This window comes from Schistocerca piceifrons, chromosome 7 (genome assembly GCF_021461385.2).
Source record: "Schistocerca piceifrons isolate TAMUIC-IGC-003096 chromosome 7, iqSchPice1.1, whole genome shotgun sequence".
Taxonomy (NCBI): Eukaryota; Metazoa; Arthropoda; class Insecta; order Orthoptera; family Acrididae; genus Schistocerca; species Schistocerca piceifrons.
Genome location: NC_060144.1, coordinates 145,149,169 through 145,170,589, shown reverse-complemented (window position 1 = coordinate 145,170,589; position 21,421 = coordinate 145,149,169). Strand labels below are relative to the sequence as shown.

The 21,421-nt window shown below is 42.0% G+C and overlaps 1 protein-coding gene across 1 annotated transcript in view; it reads right to left on the bottom strand.

The window, feature by feature from the left end:
• LOC124805518 overlaps positions 1-21,421 on the bottom strand; it is a 124,487-nt gene that overhangs the window by 17,491 nt on the left and 85,575 nt on the right. Inside the window, exon 4 of the mRNA XM_047266082.1 lies at positions 15,536-15,835. Coding sequence (XP_047122038.1) covers positions 15,536-15,835 — 300 coding nt within the window. The remainder of the gene's footprint in view (positions 1-15,535; positions 15,836-21,421) is intronic.

The following is a 21,421-nucleotide window of genomic DNA, read 5'->3' as shown; positions in this document are numbered from 1 at the left end:
TCTTTCTTTTCTTTCTTTTGGTTGTGCCGATTTTCCCCCGGAGACGCAGGGTCGTCATGGTTAATCGGATGTGGTAGTGTTAGTTGCAGGGGTGGCCGGATGCCCTTTCTGCCGCCACCCCGTACCCCCTAGGAAGGAATTAGTGTACCCCAACTGTCTGCGACTAGTGTAATCCATGGATTAGTGCGAAAGTGTTCAGATGTCTGCGAGCTGTGTAATTGAGACGGGACGTGGGGATTAGACCGGTATTCACCTAGGGGGCTGGAGAAACCGCCTAAAAACCACATCCAGGCTGGCCGGCACACCGGCCTCGTCGTTAATCTGCCGGGCGGATTCGATCCGGGGCCAACGCGCCTACCCGATTCCAGGAACCAGCGCGTTAGCGCGCTCGGCAAACCTGGCGGGTTAAGCGAATCTTATACCATTCTTCCTCCAAAACAGTTGCATGTCCAGGTGACGATGATGGATAATAATCACGCATTCCTCTCTCCAATGTAGACCATAAAGGCTCTAGAATACCGAGATCTGGTGACCGTTGTTGCCAGGGTAGATAAGCAGTTCATCCTCGTGCTCACAAAACCAGGCCGGGAGCTGTGCGTACAGACGACGTGTCGCTTTGGAACACAGCACTCGATCAGCCAAAGTGGTCACATAGTTCTTGGCGCAAATGTGACCTTGTAGAATTACCTTGGGGCCGATGGAATATCACTATATGGCTTCTGAAATAACCCCACCCCCCCGAATCCCCATCATCTTTCACTCTTGGGACGTAAATTCGGCCAACAAGACTCATCCAACAAAATGACTTTCTTCCATTGTTCCGCAGCCCAGGTTATATGTCTTCGACACCATGTTTCCCTGTTAGGGGCATTAGCATCACTAAAGAATTATTTTCGAATTCCAATCCGTCCGGTAATTCTCTGCTTTTGGAGTTGTCATCGTGTTGTTTTTGTGGTGACGAGGTTCGCGAGTGCGACATTCGGTTCTGCAACAGCTTTTGCAACTGTCGTGTATTAAGGTCAGTTTACAGGTTCGCTAGCGGTCAAATACATCGTAGCAGCCCGCTGGTTTGGCTAGCAACTGCGTTTATGAAACTTCCAGGGAGATTAAAACTGTGTGCCCGACCGAGACTCCCGAGTTCGAGTCTCGGTCGGGCACACAGTTTTAATCTGCCAGGAAGTTTCATATCAGCGCACACTCCGCTGCAGAGTGAAAATCTCTTTCTGGAAACTGAGTTTATGTTCAAGAATGGATTTCTCGCGGTATTTTCATATTTTTGTCCACTCCCTGGATGTGCGGCTCTGTAATATTAGTGCAGGTGATGATTGCAGCTAAAACAGTGAAACACTGTTTTATCCGCATTTTCAAATAACTTAGAAGATCAGTTAAGTTGAGTGGATAGGATATCTAAAAGAGTAATTACATAAACTTCAAGAGTAGAAAGGAAAGATGACTCTAAAGTAAGCCTAGTTTCGGTGCAGGCTACAAGGGGCTAAGACACCTGTCGGTTGCTCTTCCAGGTTAAGTCAGATCAAAAAATAAGGTCATGGAGTCTAGTCAAATTAATTCAAGTAATGCTAAGGAAAGTAGGCTAGGAACTTGGGCACTGAAACTGGTTGACGAGCTCTGCTATTTGAACAGATAATGATTGACAATGGTAGAACTATATGTAATATAGAATACAAAATGAAAATATCAAGAAAGGCTTTCTGAATAAAAATGTTAACACTGAATACGTAGTTATGTATGAAGATGCCTTTTCTAAAAGTATTTGTCTTGTGTCTACTGTGTAGTGTATAGTGTATCAAAGTGACACATCGGCAATAGACAATACAGAGAAGAAGATAACTAAAGCTTTTGAGATGTGGAGGATGCGGAGTTACAGATGAATGGTGAGTATTAGATGGGTATATGTGGTAACTAATGAAAACTATCGTATAAGATAGGGAAGAAAATAAATGTACGGTACTGTGTAACCTAAAGAGGGGACAGATTGATGGAACGCACCCTGAGACATCAATGAATACTTGAACTGGCAACAGAGGATAAAGCAAGGCGCGAAAATTGTACAGAGAAACGAACGCTTCTCTCCAGTAAGCAGTTTCAGTGCACAGAATTTACAGTACTTAAGCTGAAATGAAGAGACTTGCGCTGATGTATTAACGTGAATAGTTGAATCATATTAGTTTTCGGACTGAAAAGTACTAGAACAACAACCTTACAAGAAAACTAAAAAAATTGGTGAACACTCTTATAATTGTGTCTAAATGGCATCCTGTGTTTATAATGCATACTCACTCACGAAGTGGCGGCTTGTACAGATACGCATCAATCTGTGAGATGAAACATATTTGCCAGCCGCGGTGGCCGAGCGGTCCTAGGCGCTTCAGTCCGGAACCGCGCGACTGCTACGGTCGCAGGTTCGAATCCTGCCTCGGGCGTGTATGTGTGTGATGTCCTTAGGTTAGTTAGGTTTAAGTAGTTCTAAGTCCTAGGGTACTGATGACCTCCGATGTTAAGTCCAATAGTGCTCAGAGCCATTTGAACAATATTTAATTGTGGAGACTCAGGCCATTGCGGTATAGAACGTTGCGTTACCATTACGTATGCTTACAAATTTGGAAAATTGGTACCGGAGGAGAATGCACAGGACAAGAATTTCTGCCACAAAATTTTGGTTGCGCCGCTTCAAATGTTTTCGGGCTGAAAAGCAACTGTTGAGGTTGCGACTCGTTCATGTCGACCCTTAACAGCTGTATCAACAAACACGAAGGACACACGCGAGCGATGTTGGTTCAAACAGGATGACTCACTCTAAGGTTGACATAAAATCAAGTGAAATTTAGAATTCACGAAGAAATAGACCAGCGGAAGATCTATTTACAGTTTCAGGTAAGACAACACCGACTGAAAGAGGCTGAGACTGCATCGATTGTTTGGCAGAGTTGTACTTCTTTCTTTTTTCTCCAGTAACCATTATGGAGTAGACATGCTGCGACCAGCTGTATGTGGAGTGAGATACGCAACAATCACGGATAACATCAACAGCTATTACCATCGCATTTCAATGAGGTATAACGTCAAAGAATTCACTCCAAAAATAAAATTTCGCTGATAGGAAGAAGCACCTTCATAAACATTCCTAAAAAGCACTTTGTCAAATGGAGAGCCTCTTGAAAGCAAATACTGGTGTATTCACTATATTTCTTTTTGAGTTTTAAGACATCATTTCCCGAACTTTATGTAATTAACGTATACGGGTCATAAATCAGAGCATAGCACTTACGACAATACTGTGCCGATTCTGCGTTCATCAAATTTAACAAATGTCCTGGGTAGGAGGAATCTGGTTATCACCATTATAGAGGAAGAGACGTTTGTTTCTCTTGTTACATACATGAAAGTTACACTACAACAGGCCCGTTGAAGTAATCATGATTACACGTTTCCGTCAATTACGTGAGCCATGTATTTCAGCACAGTAATAACCGTTGACTTGTTCAGAAAAGAAAGTAAGCCAACGGCGGTACAAATTGCCATCATACAATGATGAACGAAAAGTACACAAAAAGAACTGTCACATCATACGTAAGGAATATAATGATGTTTAGATATGTCGGGCACGACAACGGACTTTCAAGTAAGATGATTGTCACATTCTGGCTTGCTATAGATTTTTCACAGTCACTTTCACAATACTTGGAAGAACAGCAATAATCATTATGATCTTAGGTGGGATCGAAACCTATGGTAAGCAAACATCTTGTAAGGGGAGACCACGTAATGGATTTCTGAAGCGGGCGCTTTCCGGTAAATTTCCCAGAGGGCCCCTTTGCCACCTGAGACGCACGTCTGAGCCCTCGACCGCCTTACAGCTCTCACAATGAGACTGAAAGAGGGTTCACGGAAAGCGTTTCTTCCTCATACACCGAACAGGATGACCTACAAGATTACAGTCGTAGAAAAGGAGACTCGCTTTCCCTATCTCCCTTTCTCTCTCTCTCTCTCTCTCTCTCTCTCTCTCTCTCTCTCTCTGCCTCTTTAGGTTAACGTTTTAATAGCCCTATACTTATACTACGTAGCAAAACAACGTTTTAGTTCTTTCTACCGACACCTGTCATATAATTAACAGTGTGTACGATTTCGTTTAGCTGCTACTCGGCCATTTAAGCTTTGGGTAGAACTCTCTACCAACTTGTGAAAGCTGAATTATTCCGTAACCTTCTGAACTTTAAAACTATGTGTTAATTTGCATACGGGTGAATAAATCTGAAAACTGACGCTGCAGTCCTTGTCAAAGACATTGTGTACAAATAGGTAGACGTTTGAAGCACGCTAGTGCAGCATTCTGTACTGTGTGTCTGTGTTTGTGATAACTTAGTTGTTCGTGTTTTCTGAGGTGAAACGTAAGAAACAGCATGCCTTTTCACTAAAAGAGCGAGGGAAGCTGGCCAAACTCCGACCTTGGGGTGAACAGTACCAAACGACGCGAATCCGGTACGCAGATTCGAATCGGATTTGGATCACCTCATTCCCTCGTAAGCCTGCACACTGTGCCTTAAGCTAAGATTAGTTAGTGCTCTGTTTCACGTAGCAGAATTCAGCTGCGTGTAGATAGGTTCCTTAACACTGCAACGGCGTGTGCACTGTTATGCAGTTTTGTATATCAGCTTGTTCTGGCGGCTGTCGGATACAGACGATACCTGCCCTCTGTGAACCAGAGTTCCAAGGACGCTGATAGCCTCTCACACGTGGTGACAGCTCGATGACTGTGATGTGATGGGATAGGCCTACAGGGCACGTAATGCGCCAGAGACTCATCCTTCTTCCATCGAACTAGAACTTTCAAAAACGTCAGTCATCCATTCTTCTCCCGTTCCATGGTAGCATTCTTATGAATAGAGGTCAAGTGCCGCCAGAATTTGATCAGTTTCTTTCATCTGGGTCAACACTACGAATGTGCACTCGAACTATTGCTTAATATCGTTGTTTTAAAACTACGTTACTAACTCATTTCCCTTCAATGTCCTGAACATATAAATTCGTCTATACGGTGAACGTAGGCCAGCCACGGCGACAGTTGGTTTATGGCTTCTCAAGCAATATAAACTCACGCTTTCATGCTCAGAAGGCAATCAACGACTTACTTTGGCAATGGGTGGAGTTTGGGCAGCCGAGTATTAGAAAAACAAGTAATGATGTAATGGATGCACACTTGAAAACGATGGAAGAAATGACTGTGGTTCACCAGTGTGCTAGCAACGTACGCTGAAGGACCGGGTAACAAGGTGAGCACTATTGCCAGACTGATACCACGACGCGGACCGTCAGGAGTAATTTGTTAGCTGGGTTGTAAAGCCGTGATGGCAAGAGTCCAGGGTTGATTCCTCTTATAGGACACAGTTCTAACCGGCCAAAAACCTTCAACGGCTTTGTACGTTAGAGAGGATCCAGTTGTTCTCACTGCCTAATGACATTTTCAGTTTTGATGGGCACTTAGCGTGCCTTTATGCATGGGACTCTGGGACACACTACTCTGTACCTCTCTGTTGACCTGAGTGTCTATGGGCAACCATTCTACTGGTATCCTTTCTCCCAGGCGTGCTAGTGCCGAGAGGTATTCATAAGAAACTCGTCGGAACTGGAAATCTTTAAATGTGCACTCTGTGAATCATCTCTTTGATGAAGTTAGTGGGAGTACCTAAATCGATAGAAATTTAAATATGTTGAACTCTTACTAGTTGCTTTAATTAACAGACAACTGAATTTCACAAGCTGCTACAGAGTGACGAATACAAACGATGACCCGGAAAGTGTATCTTTTATTTCACTCTTTCTTTCTTTCTTTCTTTTACTTCACTCCGTGATCACAAAAATGTTTTATCCTTTAACTATCGTTTTGGTCAGTGATGACCGTCTTCAAATCTGTTCAAAACATATCCCAAAATAATAAATCCTAAAGATATCGCTCTAGCATCATTGTATCCGGATATGTTTTAAACAGAACTGAAGATGGCCACCACTAAATTAAATCGATAGTTTGAGAACAAAGTTTTTTGTGGTCGCAGATTGGAATAAAACAAACTGATTTATACGAATGACTGTTTAATAGGTCTAAATGTAAATAATAAGAATTCTTCAGACACAGTTACACATAACACTTCAGTAATCTAGATTTAGGAGACAATCTGAGAAGCTCTCATAGATTTTTTGCAGATGATGCTGTCGCTTACCCTCTAGTAATTTCAACGGAAGGTAAAAGAAACGGCAAAATGATTTGGACGAGATATTTGTATGGTGCCAAAAGTAGCAGTTGACTCTAATTAACCAAAAGCATGATGTCATTCACGTAAGTACCAAAACGAATCTATTAAATTTCGGTTACACGATGAATCAAACCATTCCGTTAAATGCCTAGGGGTTAAATGCATCGATCAAATAGCTAATGTAGTGGGGAAGGCAAATCAAAGACTGCATTTTATTGGCAGGACACTTAGAAGATGCAATAAATCCACTAATGCGACTGCATGCACTACATTGACCGTCTTTTGGTAGAGTATCGTTGTACGGTAGTTGAGCCTTACCAGATAGGATAAACGGAGGAAATCGAAAAAGTTCTTACATTGTTTGTGCATCCGCACAGGAGAAGATGGTCAAATGGCCAGTGAGCCTTATATATTCTCTTCTTTCAGACGTGTCCGAAAGAGCAGATACCATCGGTGACCACGCAGCTCGTTAGAATGAAATTACAATGAAATGAATACCCTTAGCTGCATACAGGCGTTGATATAAGTTAACGGGGACAGTTGAAAATGAGTGCCCCGACCGGGACTCGAACCCAGGATTCCCTGCTTACATAACAGACGCTCTTTCCATCTGACCCAACGAGGGGACAGAGAGTAGTACGACTGCAGGGATTTATCTGTGGCACGCCTCCCGTGAGACCCACAGTCGCAACTTATTGTCCCACACTACATTCATAGTGCCCCTGCCCATCATACTCATTACCCTCAGCTTTACTGCCGATTCCCGCATGACTTCGGGGACTGTTTGTGCAGCCGCACAGAAGAAGATGGTCAAATGGCCTGTGAGCCTTAACTCTCTATATATGAAGATGGTATCTGTTCTTTCGGACATGCCTAGGTTAATACACAAGGGACGCTGTATTGCAGCTTGCGGTAAGTTGGAAATCTGAGTCAGTCAGGGATTGTGTGCGGATTGCCGAAGTGGTTAAGCCGGCCATTCATGAGAAGGGGCAAATCTGGGTTCGAGGCCCGCTCTGGAACAAATTCTCAACTTTCGAAACTGCATCCGCAGTGCCCTGTGCGGCTGGAAGTCACGAACTCCCACCCATCACATCCCTTTCTTTCGCCATTCCCCGTTTCGTACAAAACTACAGAAAGACACATCAGTCATATCATCTTTGTATGTGCAAAATGTGAGACGCACTGACACTCTTCTTTGCAACAAGAGTTTCCTACGAGTGCCGCTTCCTTTCTTTGAGAAATACCGCATCTACTAAAGAACTTCCTTAAAGCTGCCAAGATATCTTTGTAATAATAAAGCAGCACTGCAAAATAAAGGCTGAAAATTATTTAACTACATGAAAAAAAATGTAAATTAGTTACAAACTACGGCGTGCACACACTTTATTCAACATTTAAACGTCACTACAGATATTTGGTGGTAGGTTATGGCATGTCCCATATGCCTGCCGTCATTGGCGACGGTGTGGCGCAGATGAATAGCGAAATTCTGCATGACCCGCTGAAGAGTGGGAACGTCAGTGCTGTCGATAACATCCTGAATGGCTGTTTTTATCTCAGCAATTATTTTGGGGTTATTGCTGTACACCTTGTTTTTGATATATCCCCACAAGGATCCGGGCGGCGAATCCAGGCCCATGCCAGTGGCCTCTGGGTAGCCTAGAGACAGAATGCGGTCCCCAAAGTGTTCTTCCAGGACATCGAACGATGTTCTACTTTGATGGCGTCGAGCTTCGACTTGCATGAACCACATCTTGTCGCAATAAGTGTAACTTTGGGTAAACATCTTCCAAGACATTCAGGTACTGTTCGGTAGTCACCGTGGCATCAATGAATATCGCACCGATTATTCCGCGACTGGACTTTTAACAACCATGCAAATGCATGAGCGTCGTAATTCCAATCATGCCCAACGGCCAACTATGGAGTTTGAACGTCCTTATGCAAACAGTTCGTAAGTTATGGTGATATTATTATGTATAGTTCAATATTTTTACCCTGTATGTTAATCATCGTTTTACGTTAATGTGTATCTTAAAAAGGATACCCTGGCATCAGGCCCTGAAGACTACGCAATATTCTACCAACTACTATGTCATCCTCAGTCATTCATCATCGGATACAGCATGGAGGGATACCGGGGTCAGCACACGCATTCCTCGCCGTTGCCGACGGTCCGACATTGGAACTGCGACGCCTCAATCATATAGCCCCTAAACTGACGTCACGAGGCAGAGTGAAACCCAGGCTAGTCATCCCACCAAGGAAAAATTCCTGGTAGTTTCGGGAGTCGAACAAGGATCAACAGAATGATGGTGTTTTACAATGACCATTCTTCTATGGAAGCGGACATATCTCTTCTACATGGGGATTATTTCAATTTAGCTTCTGAACATTTGGATTTTTACTTCCCCTCTTCACTTCGTTTTGTTTATTATCTCGTGGTGCTAGAAGAATGATCCTGTCGAACCGTAATGTAAGATTCTTACATACCACGACCAATACGTTTGTTAAGTTAAACGTGTACCTTTCTTAATATTTGTGCTATTACATTGGTGTTAAACGTTAATGCTGACAGATTGTTCTTCTACCCTTTCCTTTAAATTACCAAAACCTACTGTAAAATATTATGTCAATCAACAACAGGCTCGTAAATTATATTTTGGGTTATGTGTGTCGATTACTCAGACCAACGATGGAAAAACTATCTCGCTGAAAATACCTTATTCTTGTGTTTTTTGTGCTGCGAAATCCAAATATGATACATAAAAAACTGTATCACCCACCATTCCCTCAGATTTTACAGTAAAATTTATTAAATTAAGCGATTTTTTAAAGAACTTAATAGCTTTTATATAGTTAAATAATTTAAAAAGATGGTGTGATGAATGGAGATGACGTTGGTAGCACTGCTGAAAGAAAATTTCTGGATAAAAAAAGGTCGATTCTATTTTTGTGTTAACAGACGGTGTTTGGTTTACTATCAACCTAACCTCATTTTACTGTTTCCTGTACATATTCTCAGTACAGTGTCTACTCGTAGTAGTAAAAACTCTGGTGACTGTTTTTGTTACATTTTTTTGGTGAATTTGTGATTAAAAAACACCAAAGAAACTTTACAGACTTTGTGAAAAAGGTTTATCTATCAAGCATTGGATCTAAACCTGGTGATCAAGATAAACCTTGGATATGTTATGTTGTGTTGAAGATCTGAGATACTGGTCCAGAAAGGAGTAAAAAGCCTTTAGATTTACTGTTCCTATGATATGGAGGAGGCCAAGAAATCATTCCGATGATTGCTACTTTTGCAGTGTTGCTATTATTGGTCATAATTAGAAAAACAAGAAGGTAATAAGCTACCCTAGCCTGCCATCCTCCATCTGAGCTGTAGGGCAAGTTGTAGATTTGCAGGTTCCTGAACCACTAGATGATTTAAATTCTGTTCTAACAGAACTACTTTCTGTTGTACAATCTGATTTAGATGAACCATGATGATGAATTCCATTGTAATACAGGAAGTCTAGAGCCCTAACTGTTTACTCAGACCCAGATTAACGATTTGGTTAGGGACCTGGGATTAACAAAAGAAAAAGCTGAATTGCTTGGCTCTAGATTAAAAGAAAATAACGTCTTAGAAGTTGGAACCAGCATATACATGTATAGAAAGAGAGAGCAGCAATTTTCCAAATTTTTCAACAAGAAGGTGATTTAGTGTATCGCTCAGACATTCCCAGTCTGGTGAATGAGTTTGGTGTTGAATACAAAAAGGAAGACAGGAGGCTGTTTATTGATGCATCCAAAACTAGTTTAAAGGTTGTTTTATTACACAATAGTAACATGTATGCTTCCATACCTGTTGGACATTCTGTAAAAATGAAAGGAAGGTATGAAAACCTATAAACTTGTGCTAAATATAATAGGCTACTCTGCTCATGGTCGGATGATATGTGGTGAACTAAAATTAACATGTATGCTCCTTGGTCAGCAAGGTGACTTTACCAAATTCCTATGTTTCTTGTGTGAATGGGACAGTAGGGCTAATGATCAACACTGGTGTAGAAAGAACTGCTCTGTGAGGCAGTCTTTAAAGCCTGGTGAGAAGAACATTCTACGAAAAAACTTTGTAGATCCAAAAAACGTACTCCTACCACCTCTACACATAAAGTTATGCCTAGTGAAATAGTTTGTAAACGCGTTGCCTAAAGATGGACCATGTTTTAAGCACCCCTGCCAAAATTTTCCACACCTTTCAGAAGCTGACTCTAGGAAAATTGATGTTTGATGTTAACTTTGAATCCACAATGACCTTAAATGAGGAAGAAGCATGAGCCGGTCGGGGTGGCCGAGCGATTCAAGGCGCTACATTCTGGAACCGCGCGACCGCTACGATCGCAGGTTCGAATCCTGCCTCGGGCATGGGTGTTGTGATGTCCTTAGGTTAGTTAGGTTTAAGCAGTTCTAAGTTCTAGGGGACTGATGACCTCAGAAGTTAAGTCCCGTAGTACTCAGAGCCATTTGAACCAAAGAAGCATTGGTATCATTCAAGCAAGTCGTTACAAATTCTTAGGACATGAAAAAGACCCAGAATATGTTTCTATTATAGCTACAATGTTAAAGAAGTTTAAAACTTTAGGATGTTTAACGATCTTGAAAGTTCACTTTTTGAACAGTCACCTTGATTACTTCCCGGACAATATGGGAGATGTTAATCAGGAGCAAGGAGAGCGTTTTCACTGGGACATTAAAGTGATAGAAAAACACTACCAAGGCCGCTGGAACACCAACATGATGGGGGCTACAGTTGGTCACTTCACCGAGAAGTTCAGCAAGTGGCTCATCGCAAAAAAAAGCTACACAAGAAGCTTCAAAGAAAAAAGGGAAAGAAAATATAAATCAATTCCAGCTGACAAGTGAAACCACTATTAGCACATTTCATTGTTTTAAGTAGCTTACTGTAAATACAAGCCCTCATTATGTAGTAACAAAGCGTTTCATTGATTTCCCCGTTTACCGTATAGCATAGTATATAATACAAAGCAAATTACTCGAAAACTTATGGGTGATACAAAGAAAACTAAGGCTAGATTTGGGTTCAGCTCATAAAAATCTATAACGATCAGCAATCAAAGTAAAAAAAGTTATTCAAAAAAATTTTTCCTTGGTCTGTACGCCTCCTTTATGGTTTGAATGTAGCCTGTCTGCAATGTAGCCAAAATTGTCAGCACTGTTTGCACATTTGTGAGACATACTGAATCACAGGAATTTTAATGATCACATGCACTAACCAGACTTCAGTAACACGTTCCACCAGCACATGAACAGAACACAGGTTTTAACAGACTGAAACGACGGTTAAAAGAAACATGCTTCGCTCCTCTCTTTATCCTTCGCTTCCCTTCGTTGCTACAAGCCTAGGCTAACAATAGCGACAATACACACGCTGCTATTGGTGCCTGAAGCTTCGTCAGTCTACCATCAGAAGAATTTCGAAGCCTGTATGGAAACGAATGGAGAATGACTGCTAATAAAATATAATTAATTGTACCTCCTTTAATTTGGAAACGAGAATTGAGTTTTTCATCGCCATTTTCATTATCAGCATGGTCGATATGGTTAACATTTATTTCATCCCAGTTACATTTTCAGTGTTGGTCAGTGTTATTTTCCTTTCACCTAGCGCTATGGCCGATAGCTGCTGAAGGCCTTATTAATAAGTCCAACGCAGTACCGATAACGCAAGTAGGACTGTTGATATTTTTAAAAATATCGGGAATCCCATATATCGATATTTAGAAATATGTCATGATGGGCCCTAGATACGTATATCGAGGAAAAGTGTATATCTAGCAACATATCGAGTGAAGAAATATCGACGAAGCAGCCTATAAAAATATCGACAGCACATTGTTATTACACTGCTGGTTTTACTGCTGTATATCTAAGTAATGACATGTTATTAGGTATTCTGAACATCAACATGTTAGAAGCCTGATTATCTCTGTTAGAGCAAGAATTGAATAGATGCGATAATCATTTTGCAAACAATGTCAACTGCAAGTAAGTAGCCATATAAAGGATGTCCGACGGGCACGTCGTTCGGTTGCGTCACGTACCGGATTTGTCCAAAACACTTCATGTCGACTTCCCTGTTTTTTTTTTTTTTTCATTTCTGCAAACAGCAGCAACAAAGCAGTTGCAGTATCAAAATTGCGTGGTGAAATTGAACGTTGCAGTTTCTGTGGGTAGTGCCGAGAGCCGACTGCTTTAGCATTTACACTCACACGTCTCCGTTCACCGCAAAACCCACTCTTGCCATTTACATTTTTGTTCATCATTTTCAGCAGCTGTTTTTGAAGAATGCCGATGTGATGAAGTAGTCTGTTAGTAGCGTTGAAACTAGCACTAGGACTTCTTCTTTGTGCAACCTTTACGTGCTTCACACAGTCAAAGAGAAAGAGTGGACGTGATAAAAGCTCAAAAAGTAGTATGATTCCTTCACATACTGAAAGTAAAATTATGTTCTACTACAATTTCAAGAGAGCAGTTTCAAATATTTATAGAAAACTGCGAAAAAATATGAAATAAAATTATCGACTTCCGATGTTGCTATTTCGACATCGATGTAGCGATATATTGGGAAGTGTGGGGTCACCGGTAAACGTAGGTACGTTGTAAAAAATATCGATATTTCGAAATATGGAATTTTACCGATTACTCTGTACGCAACTGTAGAGAAAACGCGTTTTGAAAAAATGAAAAATGGCACTTACACCCAAACATCCAGATGTCAGACACTCGGACTGGTTCAAAACGTTGTATCTAGATAGAGTATCGACCGAAACGCCGATTTAGTTCGCACTATGAGATGTCGCCCAGTAGAACATGAATAAACGGTAATTGAAAGTGACACCAGAACTACGGAGAACAAGGCAGGTGTATCTGTGAGTGATATATTTGTAGATTTACCGTTCAGACACCACTAATGACAATTTGTTTTTACTGTTTACGTGTCTAACTTTTATATGGGAGAATTTTTTCCCGACATGTAAAAGGACTTTCCGGAATTTGTAGCAATATTCTTCCGGCACTCTGCTTTCGATTTGCTAACTAAAAAGTAGCAAACCTAACAGTAAACCTGTATAAATAGGTGTGATGCTCTGCAGGACAAGTGCGACAGAACAGATACCACTCGTGATGAAGCAGTTAGTGCATAGAAGTAGGGATGTAAATGTGGAAGCGTGTGGGTAATGTGGAAACGTCTAGTATCTGGCCTGCAGAGTGCTGCACCGCAGTGGGGCAGCCAGAAATTGTTGTAATGGTTCCTATTTGTCACGGTAGAGGGTTAGAAGTCAGTTGAGCAACAGGCGCCGTGGCACTGATGCAATTTACGTTCGCGCGTTTTCTAAACCTTTTTCTAGGTAAGTTGTGCAGTTATATTTATCAATATACTTTGTAGTTATCTTTCTTTAGGTCTCATAGCTTATAAAGGGAGGCGCATAGAAGGTTTTAGCAGTCCTTTGTCAACCTTGCTTAACGTGATCTTCCGAAATTTAAAATGGCCATTGTGTAGGTAATGTGGAAGCATACATACGATGTCATTGTGGAAACGTTTCCACAATACCAACATAAAATACATTACTGCTAATACGTTTTGCGTCTGTACCTAGATGTCACGAAAGCAAACTGATCGGAAACCAAGAGCTATTGTGAAGAAGTGGGATGCTCAAAACATGATTAAGGCTATAATAGCCTCAAGGGATAGCAGGTGGGGTTAAGAAGAGCAATAAAAGCTTTCAGCGTACCTCTGACGACACTTCAAAGGTTTGTGCATCGTGATATGTCACCTCAAGTATGTGTTTCTTTGAGACTTGGACGTAAGCTTGTACTACCTGATGCTATTGAGAAACAGTTGGTTCATTATCTCATTGGAATGGATAAAACAGAAGGCCAACATCGTTGTCAAATACCTCATCAAATACGTGTGTGTCTCCACAAGATATCATGATAGTCCCTCCCCTAAAGAGGACGATTTCCAACAGAGGTCGTAAGCCAGGTTCATCAGCTGTTTTGACATATTCGCCTTATAAAACACGCCTTGAAGACTCCTTGCTGAAGGGTAAACAGAAGCTTCCTAAGGCACCTGCCAAAAGCAAGAAAAAAACGTGAAGCTCCTCCTAGAAAACCGTGCAAGAAACGGCTTAAGTTATCTGAGGATTCAGATGAAGAGCCCAATGCACCAACTGTATCTTCAGGCGAGTCACATGTGGATCTCACAGTTGGGGAAGAAGAACCTACTGAAGAAGATGCAGTTTGTATTTTTTGTAAAGGCGCATTTTCGAAAGACATTCGGCGAGAACTGTGGATTAAGTGTGTCGTGTGTGAGGAGTGGAGTCACTCTCTGTGTGCCGGAAATGAAGCAGATATTTACATATGCGATTTTTGCAAGTGAACTTCGATCATGAAGCATTTTTCTAATACAGTTGCGTTTAAAAATATTTTTGTGTAAGTTAAATATAGTATAAAATAAAAAATTTCTGACATTTTCAATAGTTTTCGCTTGAAGTAGTCAGTTTCCCACAATTTTAAGGCGTTTCCACATTACCCGCACTTCTTGAAAAATTAGTGAGTTGTTGTGCAAGCAGAAAATGTTTTTTAATTTTTAAGATATTTAGTTTTCGTGTTTAATATTATTACATTCATTGCTAAAACATTATGAATTAGCTATGGCTGATTTTTGAAGCTGAAAGAGGAAACTGGGTTTCCACCCCTACCTCTATGTAATTTCACATAATAAACGTAGACAGTTGGAACAGTAGACTAAAGAAGCAACTGCATCACACGTGCAGTACTGCTCGTGATTTATTAGTAATCCCATATGATACTTTCATGCATTATACAGTAAAATTGTCAGCATTGGGCTATGAACCTGGGACCCTTGGAACAATGATCTAACGCTCCACCAGATTCTCAACGGAAGCTATTACCCACTGACAGCTATGCTCTTGCTATGCTCCGTAGTTCTTGTGTTACTTGTAATTAATGTTTACGGACGTTCTGCTGGACGACAGCATATAGTACGTACTAAATCGAAGCTTCGGTTCATACTCTGTCGATATAGAACGTTTGGTACAGATCTGACACCAGGAGGTTTGGGTGTTGGAACGTTTTCCATTTCCACTCAATATACGATTAATATAAACCTTTTGACCAAGCGGCACTCCGGCAGGCCGCTGCCTACCTGCTAGTGGCCTAGTGGTGGAGGCACTCACCGTTGAGGACGTGCACCCAGACGCTGGCCGGGTTGGCGTTGGACGGCACGCACGTGTAGTTGCCCGAGTCGGCGAGCTGCGCCTTGGTCACGAGCAGCTTGCTCGTGGTGCCCGCCTCCGTCTTCTCCGTCTCGAGGGAGATGCCGCCGCGCGGCGAGTCGAAGTCGACGACGGCGGCGCCGTGGAACCACAGCACCGACCCCGGCGGCGTCGAGTGCACGTTGATGGAGCACGTCAGGCTGATGGTGCTGCCCTTCTTCACGAACACGTCCTCCGGGCCCCAGATGTTGGCCTGCGCCGCTGTGGGCACCAAAGGCAGCACGGTTTCTCTCCGCTCTTACTCGTGCGCCGAGGCAGGACACGAGCGGGAGGTGGTGGGGTGCACGAGGGTGGGTTGCTCGAATGACACGTGCTCAGTGACCAGGGACTGGTGAAAGTAATGGAAAATAACGTGAACGAAAATTGCACAGGGATGACTACACACGTAACTGGTGATAAAATGAGGGATATTTTGCTGCTTTGTTTATTAATCTTACAAATGGAGACCACGACGTTGGGATCACAGATTTACTTCAAAACTCTTAGTAGGCCATTAAAACAACAAAATGGGCACGTAGTAAGGATCACTCCTCTGGCAATTCTGAGAAAATAGCAAGCTAGGTTTTACGTGTCTATTATATCGCTTATACAGGGTGGTCCATTGATCGTGACCGGGCCAAATATCTCACGAAATAAGCGTCAGACGAAAAAACTACAAAGAACGAAACTTGTCTAGCTTGAAGGGGGAAACCAGATGGCGCTATGGTTGGCCCTCTAGGTGGCGCTGCCATAAGTCAAACGGATATCAACTGCGTTTTTTAAAAATAGGAACCCCCATTTTTTTATTACATATTCGTGTAGTACGTAAAGAAATATGAATGTTTTAGTTGGACCACTTTTTTCGTTTTGTAATAGATGGCACTGTAATAGTCACAAACATATGGCTCACAATTTTAGACGAACAGTTGATATCAGGTAGTTTTATTAAATTAAAATACAGAACGTAGGTAAGTTTGAACTTTTTATTTCGGTAGTTCCAATGTGATACATGTACCTTTGTGAACTTATCATTTCTGAGAATGCATCCTATTACAGCGTGATTACCTGCAAATACCACATTAATGCAATAAATGCTCAAAATAATGTCCGTCAACCTCAATGCATTTGGCAATACGTGTAATGACATTTATCTCAACACCGACGTTTTTGAGATTCCCGATTGTCGCGCAATTTGTCTGCTACTGATGTGTGGATTTGCCGCGACAACAGCTAAAACACCCACTTAGGCATCATCATTTATTGCAGCTCGTGATTACGTTTCACATGTGGCTGAAGACTTCCTGTTTCCTTAAGTAACGTAACTATCCGGCGAACGGTCTGGACACTTGGATGATGTCGTCCAGGATACCGAGCAACATACATAGCATAGCACACGCCCGTTGGGCATTTTGATCACAATACCCATACATCAACATGATGTCGACATTTCCCGCAATTTGTAAACGGTCCATTTTATCATGGGTAATGTATCACGAAGAAAATACCGTCCGCACTGGCGGAATGTTACGTGATACCACGTACTTATACGTTTTTGGCTATTACAGCGCCATCTATCACAAAGCGAAAAAAGTGGTCCAACTAGTTCATATTTCTTTACGTACTACACGAATATGTAATAAAAAATTTGGGTTCTTATTTAAAAAAAACGCAATTGATAACCGTTTGACATATGGCAGCACTATCTAGCGGGCCAACCATAGCGCCATCTGGTTTCCCCCTTGAAGTTAGACAAGTTTCGTTCTTTGTAGTTTTTTCGTTTGATGCTTATTTCGTGAGATATTTGGCCCGGTCTCTTTCAATGGACCACCCTGTATATCTGTGCATGGGTGCTGGACGCTAGAGGTAATGACCCAGCGGTGGAACATTCCTGCAACAAAGTCACAGGGGGTTTTCTGGATAAAGGGCTGGACCCTGTCATATCTACATGGAGACGCTCATCGCTTGCGCCTTGATTTCTGGCAATATTTGCAGACTGCACATCCAGTGGTTGCGAGCAGTTCACGGTATCGCGCATATTTTACCAGTTACCTTAACATCGCCCCCACAAATTTGGCGTTTTCCCACGTGGCAGGTGCCCGCTTGATTCGGAATGAAGCATGAGACGCCTACACCTTGGATTCGGCCGCCAGCCAGCCTGTATCAAATGGTTCAAATGGCTCTGAGCACTATGGGACTTAACATCGATGGTCAGCAGTCCCCTAGAACTTAGAACTACTTAAACCTAACTAACCTAAGGACAGCACACAACACCCAGTCATCACGAGGCAGAGAAAGCCTATATCACCTTGCGGGATTTCCATTGTCCCGGATGAGTGGGCTACTTTTACTTTTACTTTCGTTTCCTCTGTAGATATGTGCACAAAAATGAACTAAATAAGTAAATTAATATGAACAGTGTGAGGGTGCAGCACGGCGGCTGAAAAGGGTGAGGCATCCGGGCCAGGCCTCGAGATTGAGCCCCGCCCACGTTTTCTCTTCCAACCTATATCTGTCTGTGGCCCTAAGAATCCGAAAAAAAGAAAAAAAAAGAATTGTGGTCACGTGGTTTGCGTTCGGGGTTTGCAAGACAAACGCGTGTCAGGCGACGGTTCGACTCTCCTTGAAACATAATTTTTAATCTACATTTTCTTCATCACTGGTCATACTGTTTAATTTATATGGAATTTGACAGGTAATTCAATAAAAAAGCCATGTGTATTTGCATGAAATTTAAGTAAATTTCATGTTTTTCGTCTACTTGCTATTTTTGATTAAATTTAGTTATTAGAGCAAACATATATATAACTATCGACAAATATACCAAGAAACGCATAGAGTTTTCCTGAAAATGTATGCCCGTCGTCATTTGCGAAATCCCTTGTATACGCACTCTGATAGGGTGCCCGGAACCACTTTGCACATCGACCCTTCGAGCTGCAGGCACAGAGGCAGTTTGACAGTTAAACTGTATACCGGTGAGGCATTGCTAATGTACGAAGAACGACTAATGTAGGGGTAAATATTTTGTATATCACAGAATTTGCACTTGTATGACAAAAATGAAGATGATTCACTTTATATCGACTGCTGCAGATAATGCATGTTACAACAATTCGAACCGTGGCCTCGTCCACGATCCTCTTGCAAAGAGCGAATGCTAACCACTTGACCACACTGATTTTTTACTCCCGGAATCCTCACACAGATACTTCAGTTACATAATACACGCGTAAAACTTCTCTTGCGATTTTTCCAGAATTTCCAGAATAGTGTGCCATACTACTCGCACATTGTATTGTTTTAATGGCCTACTAGAGGTGTGCATAATTTGAAGTAAATCCGAGATCCCAAAGTTGTGATCTCTCCTTTAAGGCTGGGATGAAAACAAATGTGGAAGGTCGGATAAATGTATCACAGATTTCTTCCCGCCTCAGAAATATATGTAAACTCAGGTTCCCGACTACTTTCTCTATTGTCAGCAAAACGAGTTAACTGTAAGTCGTGTGATGCATCATGTAGTTGGACGAGTTACGCCATGGAGGATTCACGGAAGTTACGTATACTACCAGATACCGATGACTGCGAGAGCGGAACGTTAGTAGTAATACTGATTTCGTCAGAGGATGTGACAGTCATTTCTCCGTAGTTTGTCAGCATAAGGCTGGGTTACCCACCACCACTACTTATGTTCGCTCATCAGAGACATCGACATATACTATGACGGTATATGGAAGTTCCGCGGTTTCGAGGCGCTTCCATCACATAATTCGGGTAGTTAAGTACTCGTAGCTAAGCAAAGCACCACGTTCTCTATAGAAAAACTCCTGATAATGACTACACAGGAAAGCTTGAGTTTATATACAAACCTGAGGCGGCACGAAATCCGAGAATGTCACATTCTCATACGTGTGAAGGGTTTCTATTGTGAGCCACGTATACGTACTATTTATCATACTCAATAACGGAAACTCAGAATGGTGAAACAAGGGGGTGATTCCAATATTATGTTACAAATGTTCACGGATGATAGAAAATGGGGATTATAATTTGAGGTAAAGGACTTCGATCCGGAAACAATTGAGTCGAAAGTTATAACCGAAATATGTTCTTATATCTCTGACAGTGCAATACATGTACCGCTACTGTTTGTTTGGACTAAAACGAAGAAAAAGTTCTGGTAAACATGAGTTCTCCCAAGAGCAAGGAGCACTTGTCCGTCTTAAATACCGTGAAACACATCTCTTCTGATGTAAGCTCTTTCGTTTCCATATTTTTGGAGCAGGTAGTTTGGACCAAAACAAGAAAAAAAGTCTGGTAAATATGAACTGTACGGTGCATATCATAGGAGTTAAGAGCGTTTGGATATCGTCACTACTGTGAAAGACGTATCTTCTAGTGAACAAGAGCCCATAGCTCTTAAGGTACGCATTTTTTGAGACAATATTTACTAAACAATTTTATCTTGTTTTGGTGCTTAGTATCGCCTCAGAAAGTTGCCTATCCTACCGTCTCAGTCACAATACCGGTACATGTACTCCAATGTTAATATTACCATAATGATTTTATCTTATAAATTCAGATTCAGTCTTTTACGGACCAGGATCCCTTACCTCAGATTGAATCATTTACACTTCACCATCATTCCTAATAGTTTGTAACATCATGACTACATCTCCCAGTATACGTTAAAAGAAGCGAGATAATTTCAAATTTGTATTTACGAGCCGCCACTGCCGTCAGTAAGAAATACTTTGCTAGTATGTATTTGTATTGTAAAATTTTCAGTTCTTCGACTAACTGAGCTCAAATTTCATCCATCGCCTACCTTAACAGGACATACAATGCTACTTCAACACATTACTGCACGCTTGTATCAGTTAGAAGAGGTGTTCCACGTGTCGCACGCGCATTTTGAAGCAATAGTGCACTCATCTCTGCACTGAGTAACGAAATCATTTAAACATCTCCATATAACCATACGTCTTGGCAGGACTATACAGTTCGATGTTACAGTTATTCAACAGCATCCATGAGTGCGCAGTACACTACAGTTTTGAGTAGCAAAAAGTGCCAGTGTCTTAGACGTGGGCCATGGGTGAAATATGAGCCCATTTACAAATGCACATAAAAAGTACGCGAAGTCCAATATATTTTTATGCGTACTCCGGGCCTTGCGCATTCAGAACCACCACAGTTATTATTCTTATGGTTTTAACTAACTGCCACCGAGCGAGGTGGCGCAGTGGTTAGCACACTGGACTCGCATTCGGGAGGACGACGGTTCAATCCCGAGTCCGGCCATCGTGATTTGGGTTTTCCGTGATTTCCCTAAATCGCTCCAGGCAAACGCTGGAATGGTTCCTTTGAAAGGGCACGGCCGACTTCCTTCCCCGCCCTTCCCTAATCCGATGAGACCGATGACCTCGCTGTTTGGTCTCTTCCCCCAAACAATCCAATCCAAATCCAATTTAACTAACTGCCCATTTTTTATAGGGACCACCTAGTATGGTATTACACTTTTTAAAGAAATAGACATAAGGAATTGTTTAGCAAATGTTTAGCACCCCCCACGCTTTACACCTTGTACATGTCATCCGGCCTCTGGCAATTCTCGCGCCACTGCGTGAGCGCTATCCGGGTTTCGGCCAGTCAGTCAGGCCGTGTCCACTGCCGCGCGGCTCCTCTCAGCTTGCACGGTACGTTCTGATATGTTTACATGGCCCTACCCCCGCTGTTTGTTCATGCTAACGTTCCGCTCTTCGTCGTTCGTGTTTAGGGTAGTTTTATCAGCATCGTATTTTATTTTAA